General features: G+C 34.5%; 1 protein-coding gene and 1 long non-coding RNA gene across 3 annotated transcripts; one reads left to right on the forward strand and one right to left on the reverse strand.

Moving 5' to 3' along the window:
• Positions 1–930: 930 nt before the first annotated feature.
• Positions 931–7,282, reverse strand: LOC110714707. Of its 2 annotated transcripts, XR_002510148.1 has the most exons (6): positions 6,597–7,271; positions 5,766–6,016; positions 2,774–3,240; positions 2,576–2,642; positions 2,453–2,481; positions 931–1,371 (listed from the first exon to the last, which is right to left on the reverse strand). It is a non-coding gene; the product is annotated as an uncharacterized LOC110714707 (long non-coding RNA). The 2 variants fall into 2 exon arrangements; XR_002510147.1 differs by having other exon boundaries at positions 2,774–6,016; positions 6,597–7,282.
• A 5,567-nt stretch (positions 7,283–12,849) lies between these two features.
• Positions 12,850–14,535, forward strand: LOC110714839 (putative disease resistance RPP13-like protein 1). The gene is made up of 3 exons (XM_021893391.1): positions 12,850–12,889; positions 13,047–14,246; positions 14,468–14,535. The coding sequence occupies exons 1-3, from the start codon at positions 12,850–12,852 to the stop codon at positions 14,533–14,535; spliced, it is 1,308 nt and encodes a 435-aa protein (XP_021749083.1).
• The last annotated feature ends 2,118 nt before the right edge of the window (positions 14,536–16,653 follow it).

Raw genomic sequence — 16,653 nt, forward strand, 5'->3', positions numbered from 1 at the left:
ATCAAATACACTTTCTGTAATATTTACGCAGTAAAAAATAAATGTAAGTACTCTACAAGTAGTAGTACCTATTAGAGTGTACCAAAATGTTGTTTTTACTATATTTTTTCTCTCGTTCCACGTGAATGAAATTATGACGTCTCTCATCCTTTTTAACAAAATGTCTAACAAATACTCCATATGTTTTTAAATATTTACTTTATTTTTTTTTGGACAAGTATGCAGTACATAATCTTTGATCATTAATATCTTTAATTATCAATAACTATAAATTCTAACAATTGAAAACTAATAATTTATTCATTGAAACAATTTCAACAAATATCTACAAAAATACTCCCTCCGTTTTTAAATACCTGCTCCACTTTTCTTTTTTGTCCGTTTTTAAATACTTGCTTCATTTCATTATTTGGAAAACTTTTACAATATTTAATTTATTTCTCTCACCTATTGGACCCACCATTAATCATATTTTATTACGGAGTACTCCGTAATTTCATGTTCTCTCTTTTCAAATTCTCTCCACTACTTTTGCTTTTTACAACTTTTTATTATTCCACTTACCCCACTATCTTCATATTTTATTACTTTTTCTAATTTCTCTTAAAACTCCACACATTGAGAAATAGCGCGCATGGAGAAATGGAACAAGTATTTAGTATTTAGCTTAGGCTATGGGCTTCACATTTATATTGACTTTCCTAATACAAAAGCAATTAAGTCACTTCTTTTTTTCCTTTTTTTTTTTTTTTTGGATAAAACAATTAAGTCACTTCTATTTTATTTAATCTTCTGCTTTGCGATGGAGATACTTTTCCAGATTTATAAATTTCATATCAACCTCATAATCAATCCACATTAGCTGCATCTCCTGAGTGAATTACTGAATTCCTCCAAACATGTACTAGATAGATGTTCATCCCAAACAAGTGAATAATTGGTCTTAATTAGATAAAGTATTATTTAATTGCAACAACTCCAGTGAACTTGTTTAGGCGCTCTAGTAACAATGAGCAGAAATTTTAGGAAATAATACGAGTGTATGTCTTACTCTAGCAAAAGAATGTCATGAGGATTACCTTCTAGGAAGGACAATATCATGCACCCTAACAATATTTGTTACAACAACATAACTAAATACGCAGTGAAACTCCAACATAAGATAAATTTATATAGTATGTCCACCAGAATACTTATTCAATTGCTGCAAAGTTTCCCCAAATCAAAGAAATAATGCACATATTTAGCCAATGTCCAATGTATGGCTCTTCTGTCCAATGCCTTAGGAGCTTCAGCTATATTTGTAAAAGGGAGGCTCGGTTGACTTGGAAAGTTTTGACAACGAACAAAGACATGCTATATGGCCTGAGACTTTTCAATCAACAGAAATAATAATTTTCATCAGTTGCGAGCTAGTACAATGAAGGACGCAAATCAAGCTAGCTACTACATACCATTGCACATTTATTTCTTGGGACACAAAGAAAACAGGAAATTGACTAGTTAGCACAAATTGTTTACTGAATATTTATGGACATTCAGATTGCAACTCAACTAATTATATTCTCAAATTTCATTACATATTCAATGATGACAAAAAACTCTCAAAAGTAAAGCACTTTACTCACACTTTGATAGCTTGAGTATATATAAAACCTCCTCATACTTAAATTGTATGAAACTGAAGGTTGGCTTAAATTCAACTCAACATATTTATACTACACTGCCAAGATGATCATCAATCACATCAAGAAATAACTGAATAACACAAAACACAAGGATATGCCTCACAGTATTTTTAGAGTTTAAAATCCATTTTAGCAACCTTAACTTGGCAGTAGGCACGCAACTGATAAAGTCGTTAATGCTGGCTGCTCCTAACCAAATTCATAGAACAGTCCAAGCCAAGCAAACCAACAAACTAAATTGATTTTTAAATTTTATCTTCTTACTTAATCAGGCACACAGATACAAAATTGGGGGACTAGTAGCTTCTTGTTTAAATATAAATCATTTAACAATCGTGCCACAACTTTTTATATACTTATAAGGCAGCATATACCTTATACTAAGTTTCTAATATGAAGTATTCAAAAACAATCTTGGGAGGGTCAGACCCCCGCCAGCTCAAACCAAGATCCACCCCTAAGCCCAGCCAACAGATCAACAGACAAACTCAGGTGATAATCCAGGATCGATCAACTTTAATTAGGCATGCAATTAATGTATTTAAATATATTTAAGACCGAACTCAGACAAAAAAAAATAAGTAGCCATGACTGATATTGAATCATTAATCAATTTCAATCATCAATACAATCTATACATGAACGATAAATAAAATAAGATGCACTCAATGTCTTACTTCTCTGTAAAACATTGTCTTACTTTTCTGTAAAACGTTGCATAGACTATCATATACTTCGTAGAAAATAAGAAATAAACAATATACCTGCTTTTTGTGTATATACTCTGCTTCCCCTGCAAAATAAGAGAAAAACAGGAAGTTAAGACCGACATAATCCTAAAGTACATGTTAACTAATAAGTATAAATTTTGAAAAGAAAAAAATAACCTGTGTGCTAATCCCTCAAAATGAGTCGGCTAAATGCTCCAATGTTGTCCTTGACAAGTTGATATCCCTGAATCAATTCGCTTTAGTAAGACTAGGCTGAAGTTTGGTCATTTACAACAAAAAAAGTAAAGGTTTGAAGGTATGTAGCAACATTTATATTTTATACACAAGTAATATTGCAGCTAGAATAATACCAACCTGGTAAACAATGTTTTGATGTGGCCGAGTAGGCAGTGTTGGGACATTATTGGCACCCGATGTTGGGATCCTTGTGTCATCAATCTCTACATATGGAATACAATCTACCTTCTTCCAATCTTCACATTCAATAGCACATCGATCTTTGAGTAAATTACTCTCTCTTATCTTGAGTGACTCGAGAGAAGGAGGTAGCTCTGGCAATGATATCATTGTTGGACAACGTTCAATCTTTAATTCAACTAATGAAGTAAGATTCTTGAGTGAAGGCAAGTTGATGAACTCAGGACAATTCTCAATTTTGAGAATTCGAAGGCGAGGCATGTCATTTACTTCCAATCCTGTCCAATTCTGAAGTTTTACCAACTTCTTGAATGTCAGTGATTCCAATGATGGAAAATAGACGTCCGTAGTAACACTGGATGTTCCACAAAAGCAGCGATCCACAGCTGTTACACTGGAAAATTCTTCAATGACAAGAGTCTTAAGAGTTTGAAGCTCACCAAGTGCTGGCAAGATCTCACATGATGGACATTTCATCAAGTGTATCTTTTGAAGAGGATGTCCCAGTTTCTCATGGTGATTCTCACATGGCATTTTCGTAAATAAACCAACAACTTTATTCAACTGTGGAACCCACAATAATGAAAAAGTTGTTGATTTATTCACGAAAATGCCCCCATGAGAAACAAATTTCGTATCTCACCATGAGAAACAGGGAATTTCCCTCTTTTGAAGGCTTCGCGATGGATCACAAATCCATTCCGGAAACAACTTGCCAATGTATTTTATTATATGCAACTCTCTCAAACAAACATGAGGTTCTAGGCCATCGAGTACATCATCGGCAATAGTTGCATCCACCAATCTCATCCATTGCAATACTATTTTTTCTAGCAACAACTTGTTGCTAAACATGGCCTCCTTTGCCATGGCTCGATTTTGGACATAGTCAAGATGTTGGATGCAAATTGACCCTTTAAGACAATTCATATTCTTCAACTCTGAAATACAATATCCTTTAAGACTATCACCCACAATGAACAGAGGGAGGGTCTGAAGGCTACGAAGGTTTCCAATGTGGGATGGTAGATGAAGCCGATTTATGTCACTTGAAAATTTGATTTAAATAATTCAACTTTTGACGTATTTATTTTTAATAATCCAACCTTTAGATTATTCCTGAATAATCCAAGCTTTAGGGGTTATTCTTTTTTATCATGCCAATATGACAGATTACCTTCTCTTTAGGCAATTTTTTAAACATTATTTTCTTTTACAATTTTTTAACAAAAATTAAATTTTAAAAATAAAAAAGTAAAAAAAAAAAACACCCCAACACCAGCCCCCACCCCTTCCCCCACCCCTTCCCCGAAAAACACCCTACCCCCTCCCTCACTCGCTGGGAAATAACCTCTACCCCTGCCTTCCACCGCCGCCGGAAGTCGCCGGAAAACCCACCTGCATCAACTACAACTTCAAACAATACACACCAACGTAGCTCCTCAGCTCCACCATCGCCATGACGCCACCCATCTACAGAAATCGGCCACCTTGCCCCTGGTGCATCTCACAACATCACCTCCCACAGTCACTGCAGAAGCGCAACTCAACCACCAACTCCGCCTAACCATCAATCATCCTCCATTCAATTGATTACCTCCATAATAATTCCCGATATAACCCAAAATTCTTCTTTCCCACAATAACCAACCCAAAATTCCAAATCAAGTCCCCTAGGATCGATTATTTTTGATAAAAATATTGAATATTTAAGGCAGCTCTATTCTTGATCTTGCAAAACTCTAATCAAATTGAGGGTAAATTCTAGGGTTTTGAAGATCAAAGATTTCCTGCAAATTGATGGAAATTGAAACAGAGAGAGAAAGAAGAGGGAAGAAGGTCGGGTTTTCGATGGTTTTGGGAAAAATTCGTCCGGACACCCACAAGATATGCTACGAAAACCACTCCAAACACCCCGAAACACAAAAATTGGCGGTGGGGTAGGGGTTTTTGATGGTTTTGAGCAAGGCTTTGGGGGAGGATGGATGGGTTTTTATTCTGGTTTTACGTGATGGTGGTGGGGTTTTTTGGGTTCGAGGGTCAGGAAGGTTGGAGGGTGTTTCTTAGGGGTGAAAGTTCGGTGTTCGTTTTGGTTTTTGGCCCAAACCAAAACCGAACCACCTTAATTCGGTTTCTTGATTTTAGAAATCACACCGCACCACTTTACTTTAGAAACCGAACCAAACCAAACCATATTTATTTCGGTTTCAGAATAAAAAATCGAACCAAACCGATTTTTTAGGGCCTCCTTTATTTGGGCCAATAATCTGCAAATTAGGCCTCATTAATCAACACACTAAGTCACTATTCTCACTAACACAACAAGCATTTGAGCTAGCATTCATTTTCCTTCTCAAATACCCAATTGCAGTATCATTTGAGCTAGCATTATCAACAGTTATACACATGACTTTTTCAAGCCCCCAATCAAGCAAACATTTTTCAATTTCTTTGCCAATATCATCACCCTTATGACTAGAAATAGGACAAAAATTCAGAATTCTTTTGTGTAATTTCCAGTCATTATCAATGAAGTGGACAGTCAAGCACATGTAATTGATTTGTTGTATAGAGGTCCAAGTATCAGTGGTTAAAGAAACTCTTGAATTACATTTCTTTAATTGATTTTTCAGCTTTCTTTTCTCAGTTAAATAAGTTTCAAAACAATCTTTTGCTACTGTAATTCGAGAAGGAACATTAAATCTAGGTTCCATTACACCACAAAAGTGTCTAAAACCTACACCTTCAACAAACTTAAATGGAAGTTCATCAACAATTACCATATACGACAAAGCTTTTCTAATACTACCAGCATCAAATTTGTGGTATGTCAACCCACTAGTACCACGAGCAGCACTTGTTACTTTAGCACTTTTGAATGAAAGCAAACTTTGTTTTGAATCTTTAGGGGTGCTATAGGGATACTTACGACAACGGTTAATATGAGCCCATAACACACTAGTGCCGTTTTTCTTTGCCCCGCACTTTTAGCTCATCCCACAATACTTGCAAGTTGCCTGCCTTCCAGAAGGTAAGTCTTCTTTCACAAAATGCTCCCAAACTTCAGACCGCTCTTTCATCCTCTTCCTTTTTACACCTTCTTTTTTGTTACAGTCAGATTGGTCAGTCTCAGGTTCGAGTTCAGGGTGGTCATTGACACCCACATTGGTTGCCATTGGCCTAGGACATAAAAAAACAGCAGTATAAGAGCAATTGAACATGCAGAATAACAGAAAGTTAATAAAGGAAGAGGATGAACATGCAGTAGCAGTCTAGCAGCCTAGCAGAGTAATAGCAAAGCAGAGTAATAGCAAAGCAGTAGCACAACAGCAGAGTAATAGCAAAGCAGTAGCAGTCTAGCAGAGCAATTGAACATGCAGAACAGCAGAAAGTTAATTCCCACAAATTGTACATGCAGTACCAGAGAAATTAAGCAAACTAAAATTCCCACAAATTAGCACAAACTAAAATTCCCACAAATTAGCACAAACTAAAATCGCAATTCACAAATTAAAATCGCAAGTTAAAATCGCAATAGCAATGATTTAAGCAAGTAAAATCGCAAGTTAAAATCGCAAATTAAAATCGCAAGTTAAAATCGCAATTCACAATTGAACATGCAGTAGCAACGATTTAAGCAAGTAGCAACGATTAGTAGGAGAAGACAGGAGAGAGCAAGTAAGTAGAGCAACGATTAGCAGAGCAAGTAGTAGAGCAAATTAAAATCGCAAATTGAATTCGCAAATTGCATAGTGCATACCTTAATTAGTAGGAGAAGACAGGAGAGAGAGAAGCAGGTGGACCGTGGACGATGGTCGCCTGGTGCCCTGGTGTACTGGACGGTGGTCAGAGACTCAGAGGAGACAGGAGAGGGGACGAAAGAGTGGAGAAAGGCTGAGAGGATTAGAGGAATTAGGGTTTTTTTTATTTTTCATTATATACCTAGGGTATTTAATTTTGGGCCAGGCAGGGGTTTTGTAGGATTGGGCTTATAATTCGGTTTTGTTCGGTTTTTCAATTTCCCGAACCGAAAACCGAAATTTTTTTATTTTTGACACCGAAACCGAACCACCCTCCCAAAAAACCGAACCACATTCCTTATACGGTTCGGTTTTTCGGTTCGGTTCGGTTTTACACCGATTCACTTTCACCCATAGTGTTTCTAGGTGTCGTGTTCCTGGGTTTGTGATGGTGCTGCCGGTGGTGGGACTTCGATCTGGTGGTGGGTGCCGATGGTGAGTCTTCGATTTGGTAGTGAGTTTGGGGAGGCTGGCTGCTCTAAGCTTGAGTGGATGAAGGAAGGGGAAGGGGAAGGGGAACTGAAAAAAAAAATAAAGTTTTTTTAAAAAAAATGAAAAAAATAAATAAATTAGGCAAATCAAAATGTGACACGTGGCAAGGTAACCTACTATTGTAGGTTGGTGACCGATTTGGATTTATAAAATAGAATACCACTTAAAGCTTGGATTATTGTAGAATAATCAAAAGGTTGGATCATTAAAAATAAATACGTCAAAGGTTGGATTATTTAAATCAAATTTTCCTTATTACTATTAGATATTTAAAGATTTTTCTAACATTTTATTTTATTGTTTTAACATATATTTAAATGTGTTTTAATACCGGTTTAATTGATCCAATTTTTTAATATATTTATTTTATTATTATTATTATTATTATTCAACACCCGTACATTGTACGGGATTTAACCTAGTGAAGTATAAAATCCATTCCAACAATAAACAAAATAACTTTGAGATAGCATGAGTTTTAGAATACATACCTCTCTAATATGTGATCCCTTACTAATCCATTCCAACCCCCTTAAGTTTCTTGAATTACGCAGGACCAAGAAGAAAATCTTTGCTCTCTTTGCCCAACCCGTTGGAGTCGCCTTCTAGATCCAATGCCTTAAAAATTTATCTTGATGGACAAATCCACAAGCTTTCTCCAAGTCAGGCAAGTACATTTTACTTCTTAATTCTTTTGCTCACATGTTGAAATGATTATTAACTTAGATCTTGTTTAGTTCAACTTATTTTTACTTATTTCAGATTAAATAATTTCACATCAAATCAAATCAAACTAAATAAGTTTAAATCAGATCAGAAAAAATAAGTCCAAATCAAATCAAATTAATATGTTCAGATCAAATCATCGATTTATGAGTGGTTTTTTATCACTAAATATATTTAATTACGTAATGAAAAAATTATAAAAACTACACATTAATACGAATCTAATAAGACAATATTTGATATATTTTATTTTTCTTTATAAATTATCGTATACATAAGGTCTTTGGTCTAATCATACAATCATATCAAACCATATATGTTACACCTAGGGATGTCAATGGGGCGGGGCAGGGCGGGGCGGATGTTGGCATTCCCATCCCCATCCCCTCCTAATATTTTCATCCCCATCCCCATCCCCATCCCCGCAGCGGGTCCAATTTTCATCCCCATCCCCGCCCCACCGGGTACAACTCCAAAACCATCCCCGCCCCAACCCCCACTTGGATATCCATCCCCACCTAATCCCCACCAAAGACCCGCCTAATCCCCACACAAGATCCACCTAGTATCTGCATCTCAAATACACAATCTTACATAATTAATACGAATTATAAAATAAAACATTCTATACACATTTTTGTGTTATAATATAAGTGTCGTACAAAATATTATAATTAATATTGTATTTCATGTAATTATTTTATAAATAGAATAAAAGTATGTAATTTTGCTTTAAAAGATATATAGATATGGGTATGAGGTGGGGATGGGGCGGGTACGAAGTGGGGCGGGTGGGGCGGGGCGGGGATGGGGCGGGTACAACTTAAAATCCACCCCCGCCCCATCACCCATGGCGGGAATGGTTTTTATTCCCATCCCCGCCCCACCACCCGCCAAACCGAGACCTATCCCCGCCCCATTGGGGCGGGGATGAGGCGGGTCTCCTACTTGACCCGCCCCACTGACATCCCTAGTTACACCCCCGATTTACTAACTAATAATAAACAAGAATTAAAGGAAAGATATATAAACAACCTTTAAATAAAATTGCGGAAGCATACACCTAAATCGGAGGTATTACTGCCACACTCGACAACATGTCAAGTGTTAAGGCTTTCAAAATCACAATAATTACAACCCAATAAACTAGGTGAGCTATTTGTACAACTTTATAAACTCATTATAGCATATTAATCGAAACACTTTAGCTCCTTTATATACGATCGCTTGCTTAATATGCTTAGAAAAACATGACTGCTCACCATTAAGGATAAATTCCAAAATAGATAGTCGCAGGACCACCATAAGACAAAGACATGGCCGCAAACACAAGTAGCACAACAAACAAACACACACACATAGAGTATAATAGGATAATCAACATTACTAGCTTAATTAAATAATGTAGTTTAAAACTACATTGTACTTTGTAAGTAACCTTTGTCAAACCCAACCTCGAATAATAAAACAAACTTTTATTTTACTCATTTGTCCCATAAATGTGCCACGCTCTTTGTTTTATACCTAGCCTTGGACATGGGTAATTCGAATAACAAACCAACAAGTATAAAAACTTGAACACTCTCAATAACTAGAAAATACCTTGAACCAGACCACATACGAGCCAATTCCCACTGTAGGGGACAATTGAAAAATAAATAATAAAGATTGTACCTCATTCTTAACTCATGATTATCATCTCCTTACCAACATGCCAAGGACAACAAAGGTCTATAACGTCGAGCCTCAAATCAAAAACAAAATAATAATGCTCAACCTTTTGATCTCATACGTCAATCAAATAACCATTCACAATATAATAGATAATATCTCAATAATGGCACATGTTCCCAAATAACATAACAATTAAAACTCATTTCAATCATGGTATATCTCAATTCTTATAAGGCAATAATAGTACCCAAAATTAATTAACTCACAACCCAAAAATATTACTCTGCATTATTAATAACCCTAAAACCTTGATAAAACAATACTCCCTATAACTACAACATTAAAAACCCTAAAATTAACACAATTAATGTAATCAATAATACAACAATTAAATCATATATCACGACATATTTAACAATATATGCAATAATTGATCATATAAATAACAAATTTTATAAACTTACACATAATAATAATACGAATTATAACACAATCAACTCCAAGAAAGTTCGTGTGATTACCTTCCGACTAGTTACAATCGGACCACAACATTTAAGACAAAGTATTTGCACTGACGTTGCAATTTGTGGGCTTTGATTTTACAAATTCAATGTAGTTTGGAGAATGAAATTGAATGGAGATGGGAGAATAATAATGAAAGAAAAACTTTAATGAAAAATTAATTTTTGGAATTGGATCATGGAATTCACGCACAAAAGGATTTCGACAAACTCTTTTTTTTTTTTTTAATAAAATATCTTTTGAGGGTTAATAGTATTTACTCCTATCTAAAAAAATAGGGTTTTTAAAACTTTACAAGCTCTAAATAAAAAAAATATGAGATTAGAAAAGTTATATATTAAATGAAAATAAACTATATTTTAATAAAATTTATTATATAAAATCGTAAAATATTCGGGTATTACAATATCACATCAAATCATACTATATTTGATCAAATTAGCATAAATAAGGTAAACTAAATAAGCCCTCATTTAGGGGTGGTATTAGGATTGGTGTGGGTCAATCATTAGTTTTTTTTGTTTGCCAAAAATATTAAGTCAACATCGTTAATTTCGAAAAAGTAAGTTGAGGTTTCATCTTGTGAAAAAATTAAGTTTGTAGTTTTATCATAAAGTGGAAACGATAAGATCTTTATGAATAAGGAAATTTTGTGAAGAACTACCCTAAAAATAGTTGTTTTGTGAACAAATATATGTTTTTTTCTACATACCCCTAAAATGACAAATGTTTGTTTAGCAAATAGCAATACCTATTAACGGATTTCATCCAATTGAGCCGTTCGCAGGGCCTACTCCTATGGTTTCCAACCCGATGCGGAACATCACACATATCATAAAATGTATAAATAAAAAAGTGCTTATATTTGTCTTTGCATATGCTTGCCTTTGACACATCTGCAATGTCAACCAGGAGCCTAATGCTTCAACGTCCTCGCACTTGCATCAGAGCGATCCATATTTCATTGTGAAATCACGAATGAATAGAGCAACAGGTATTATTATCCAAATGTTAATACGAAGTATATTTTCTGTTCATTTATTTCAAGATTGATGTAGATGGTTACCAAGAAAGTAAGATTCTTGTAGATTAACAAATGTAGTACTCGTATATTTAGTTTGCGGTTTGCCTAAAAGTTTGTGAACAACCTTAGTTTATTATGGAAAAATTGTCGAAAATCACTTTTTATAACATTTTCTTTGAAAAAATACCTAATAATTTTTTTTTTGGTGAAGTAATACATCTAAAATCATTTTTTTTTTTTTTGCAAAGTAATACCTTAACCGGTTTCCGGTGTTTGACTTGGTTTTCAGGCATTGACCCTCACGTGAGTCGCACGTGGTCCGGTAAAAACCTTTCTTTCTTAAACTTTTGCCAATTTTCCCCTCCAATTGAACTCCCTCTCTCTCCAATTGAACTTTCTCTCCTCTCTTTTATTTCCAACCAATCCTCAATTACTTTTTCATTGAAGAAGGAAACTCCTAGCTTAAATTGCAAACCATAGAAAGATGAAAACTGAATTAGTGTTTTAGACAAATGTAAGCACTAATTAACAACAATACCATAATGATTGGACGAAAGTGCTTACATATGTCAAACTCCATTGTTTAATTAACACTTTTAGACACTATAAAACACTTTTGACCAAATTTTAGATACTTTTAGGGCCTGTTCATATTTACTTAATTTCACTTCAATTCAGTTCTTAATTTTCCTCTCTCATAAAATATTCATTTTAGCTCAATTCAGTCCAGTTCAGTTCAGTTGTGCTCCAATCAATTCAGTTCAGTTCAGTTCAGCTCCAATCAGTTCAGTTCAGTTCAGCTCAGTTTAGTAAATGTGAACAGGCCCTTAGACACTTTTAGACACTTTTGTCAAATCAATGGATTCAATAAAAATTGTTTACATTTGTCAAACTTCATTGTTTAACATGTCTAAAATTGCAAACCACAGGAAGATAAGCTGGTTCAATTTCTAAAATTGCTTGATAAGTTTGATGGAATTTTAGATCTCCTTAAATTAGTGTTTTGAGGGTGGTAATGACTAATGAGTTGGAGTGGGTGGCAGTGAGGTGGTAGGAAGGTGGTGTTGGTGGGGGCGGTAGTGAGGTGGTGCTGGCAGTGAGCTGGTGGGGGTGGTGAGGTAGTGTCGGTGAGGGAAAAGGGAAAAATAATAATAAAGGAAGGTAATTTTATGAGATCACGTGACTCACGTGTAAAAGTCAACGCCAGAAAACCAACTCAAAGACCTGAAATTGGGTCAAGGTGCTATTTTGTAATAAAAAAGAATAATAATAATATAAAATTGTTTTAGGTGTGTTTTTTCAAGAAAATGTTTATAAGGTGTTTTTTTATCCAAAAAAAAAGTTTTATTTTTTATAAAAGGTGATTTCTGACAATTTTTCCTAGGTAATAAATTAGTCTATGTAAACTTGGACATATAATGACTATCTAATGTGTCAACTTATGTATGTAGGACTGCTGATTAATCATAATTATTGGCGCACTGTAGCATTGGTTTTTAAAGCAATAATGAGGATGAAAACTATTGTTAGCTTTGGGTGGAAGCAGATAAAGCTTAACTGTTATCTCTTCCCCAATGATTATGAGTTCGAGAGAGAGAGACATTAGTCCACTTATGGATGGCTGTGGGGTTTTTAGGAAAGAAAGACATGGAAAATGTTGGAAACATAAAATTTGATATTCTTTTAAAGAGAGTACATCTTACAAGCAAGAGTTGATATTTTGACCGGAAGAAATAAGTACATAGTTAATTTTGACAAGCTTACAACTTTTCTAAATGGGATGCAAACCATCAGAAGTAAGGATATATGTGCCATGTTAGAAGATGAAATTGCATCAGTGGTTGTATCTAAGTCTTGGCATGTCTCAATCGTGTCTAATCACATTGATCAAGCAACGTTTGAGACACTAAAGACTTTCAACGAATTGAGGACACTTTTATTTGTTCGCAATTATGGTTCTTCTCTCAAACAGATACCATCAGATTTAATTTGTTTGTTGCTTTGAAGTCTATACAAGCACTTGATTTAAGTGGAAGCCATATAATTGAGCTGCCAAGTTCTATAGGGAATGTGGTACATTTATGTTACCTTGATCTTTCGTTTACTTTAATTGAGAGTTTACCTGAATCCATTGATCAGCTTCATCAACTGCAAACCTTGAGACTTGAAGGGTGTACGCATTTATATAACCTTCCTGATGGAATGAAGGTGCTAATTGGCCTTCGTTATTTGGATTTTGATGTTTTGGGCCAGCTAACTTGTATGCCCAAAGGTGTAGGAGCTCTTACCGAGCTTTGCACACTATCAGCATTCATTGTAGAGTCTGGAGAGGGTTGTACCATTAGAGAACTTAAGTACATGAATAACCTTAAAGGAAGTTTTTGTATTTCTGGTTTGGAAAATGTGGCTGATCATGAAGCCCAAACAACTACTTTATCTGATAAAAAGTACCTTACTCGGTTGCAACTAAGATGGAATGACTTCAAATCTTACGATGATCAAAAGCGAAGTGACATATTTTGGACTACTAATTATCTTGAGCCAAATTCATGTTTGGAAGAGTTGCAAATATTATATTATCCTGGCTTAAAATTGCCACCTTGGATAGGCTCTCCATTGTTTAAGGAGCTTGTTAGTATAACCCTCCTCAAGTGTGCAATAAAAGAACTCCATACCAAATTAGGAAAGTTACCGACTCTCAGGTATCTGAATATTACTTTCATGTACGAATTGACAAATATTGATTACAGGGTTCATAGGTATTATGGTGAAGATCCCGGCAGTTTTCCTAAATTGGAGGCACTACGAATTGATGGCATGCCTAAATTAGCAACTTGGGATGGAGTATGTTATGGTGATTTTCCACTTCTTACGGAGCTTGTTGTAAGGCAATGCCCCAAGCTGAGTGTGCTTCTGTTTCTTCCACATCTTCCCTCCTTGAGGCATCTAGAAATAAGCCACTGCAAAGTGCTGAAATCTCTGTCACATGGACCAACATTGTCAACGTCACTAGAAACTCTTGTAATAGATGCTTGTCCTTTGTTGAAAAAGAGATACATGAGGGGAGGTGAAGGCTGGTTCGAGATTGAATATATTCCAGATATAACAATTGATTTGAAAGATGTTCGTTCTACTCAAGAAGATGGTGCTGATGATGATACTTCGTCTGCAGGTAACTGTAAACTTTTTTAGACTATATTCTAACTTTCAGTCAATAATTTTCTGCCTATGGAGTATTTCATTTGGAATTCTTAGTACACTGTAGAATATTATTGTCATCTTTCAATTTTGGTGAATTCTTTAATTCTTCAAACATTACTATATACATTATAAACATTGTCAAAACTATTAATTATAGTATATTAAACATAATAATGAGATATTGTTTTACAGGTTCAAATTCAGATAGTTATTATTCTGAGGGTTTAGACAATGATGTACATCCTTATGACTCCTGCTAGAGGTAAGCTTATATAGAGCATGATTTTTTGTTACTTGATTTCAGCTGACATGGTCATATATTTATGAATTCCCGACAACAAATTAAATTTCCCTGTTTATTCCAACCTACATAGTATGTCCCTCCAAATTCCTATTCCTAAGCACCAAACATCCTGTATGATAGAGTTATGAGAAAGGGAATGTTGGAAAGCTTAATTATATTGATGAATATAGACGAGTATATATAGTACAAGATTAGAACATTGAACATACCAAACTATGACTAGATACAATATGTGACTAGGTACATTAGCTAATTATAAGGGATATACTTTGACTATTAAAATTAAGGAGTAAATCAAGGGATTTACATATTCTAAACAATAACTAATAATGATAATGATGATATAATCATCTTTATCCTTTATACTGTAAAGGCAATGAGGTTGATGCTCAATCACTTGTATAATCATCTTTATCCTTTATACTGTAAAGGCAATGAGGTTGATGCTCAATCACTTGTGTCTTACATTTAGGTAATTGACAATTATAAGGTTCTACCCCGAAATGCAATTATGTTCTGGTGAAGATTGCGTGCAAGGCTTTCTCCAAACCGTGAAGTTGTAAGATCAATGGCAGAACTTGCACGAACTCACAAGAAATGTAGGTTATCCTCTGTCTTTCATAGTTTGTACTATAGAACATGACACTACTTTGTTGGATCAAAGTAGTGTCATGTTCTAAGAAGCATGCTAGTTTGTACTATAGAACATGACACTACTTTGTTGGATCAAAGTAGTGTCATGTTCTAAGAAGCATGCTTGTTATGTTTGGTAGTCTATTAGAGTGAAAAGACTTGCCATCATTAGTTGAGTTATTGTGTTGATGTATTAATCCACTAAGTCGACATTTTCTTAATTCTAATTAGTATTAGTGATGTGTAAACTTATATAAAGTTTTTTTTTTTCCTCCTTTTTTTGAGGAATTGTATAAAGGTTTTTAATGCTATTAAAGAGTATGTTTAATTGGAATGAACACATATATCTAGGGGTGAGCAAAAATTCAGGGTACCCTGATATGGAACCGGAACCTGTTCGTAACCGCAGGTTCCAAACCCGGAACCTGTTGATCAGGTTTTGGTTCTGGGTAATAAAATTAGACAGGTTTCGGTTCCGGGTAATAAAATTTTGGATCTAGAACCTGTAGGGTACCCTGTTAGTACAGGTTCCCTATAGGGTACATGAAACCGGAACCTATATGGTATTAAAAATTGTAGATAATTAGTGTTGGTTTGTTATATTTGAAGTACTATACTAAAGTTGTAAGCTTTTATTGTGATCATCTATTTAAAAAAAAAAATTTGTCACAATTTATCAAGTAACTATTAAACTTACTTTGACAAACAGGGTACCCTGTTTAGGAACCGGAACCTGCAGGTTCCGGTTCCGGTTCTCAATTCTTAGGAACTTGTTGCAATAGGTTCCGGTCCCGGTTCCTATTTTTAGGAACCTGTTGCAACAGGTTCCGGGTCCTGAAATTTTTACAGGGTACCCTGCTACGCTCACCCCTACATATATCTAATTATATTTGCAACACACTTTTTTAACTTGCTATTGAGGAAGAGATCAAAGAGAGTAAATGGACAAATTTATCTAACCTATAACAATATACATTGAAGCCTTTAACATCAAAAAGTGTTCACAATATACATCAAAGTATATAGCAAAACAAAGATTCATAATTGAAGATATAGACCATATGACTTCTTGTAAAAAAATAAATAAAAATATAGACCATATGATTAATTCTATCCATATATTGTGCATTTGTGCTTCATAGTTCAATACAATTTTACAAATAGAATGCCTACAAGGCGTAATAGTTTTTTCCTTTCATTTATAAGCTAACTAGATGAAGCCCGTGATGGTTTGTTAGTATTTTTTTTAAAAAATATTTTCATATTTATGTGATTAAATTGTTATTATATTAGTTTTAAAATATTAAATAAAATTCCTAATCTCTAAAGATAATATTTTGTATTTAATTAATTTAAACTTTAAAATCTCATTCGTCAATTTTGCTTACATGGCATTTGAATTATTTAATTGTAAAAGAAATTAATAATTTCTTATTTAATT

The sequence above is a fragment of the Chenopodium quinoa genome, unplaced genomic scaffold, assembly GCF_001683475.1.
Source record: "Chenopodium quinoa cultivar QQ74 unplaced genomic scaffold, ASM168347v1, whole genome shotgun sequence".
NCBI lineage: Eukaryota > Viridiplantae > Streptophyta > Magnoliopsida > Caryophyllales > Amaranthaceae > Chenopodium > Chenopodium quinoa.

Excerpts from the sequence above, each read along its gene's own strand:
- LOC110714839 (XM_021893391.1), top strand. The coding sequence starts at position 12,850 with ATGGGATGCAAACCATCAGAAGTAAGGATATATGTGCCAT. Across the intron at positions 12,890-13,046 it reads AGTAAGGATATATGTGCCAT|ATACCATCAGATTTAATTTG; the intron begins GTTAGAAGATGA and ends TCTCTCAAACAG. Across the intron at positions 14,247-14,467 it reads TGATGATACTTCGTCTGCAG|GTTCAAATTCAGATAGTTAT; the intron begins GTAACTGTAAAC and ends ATTGTTTTACAG.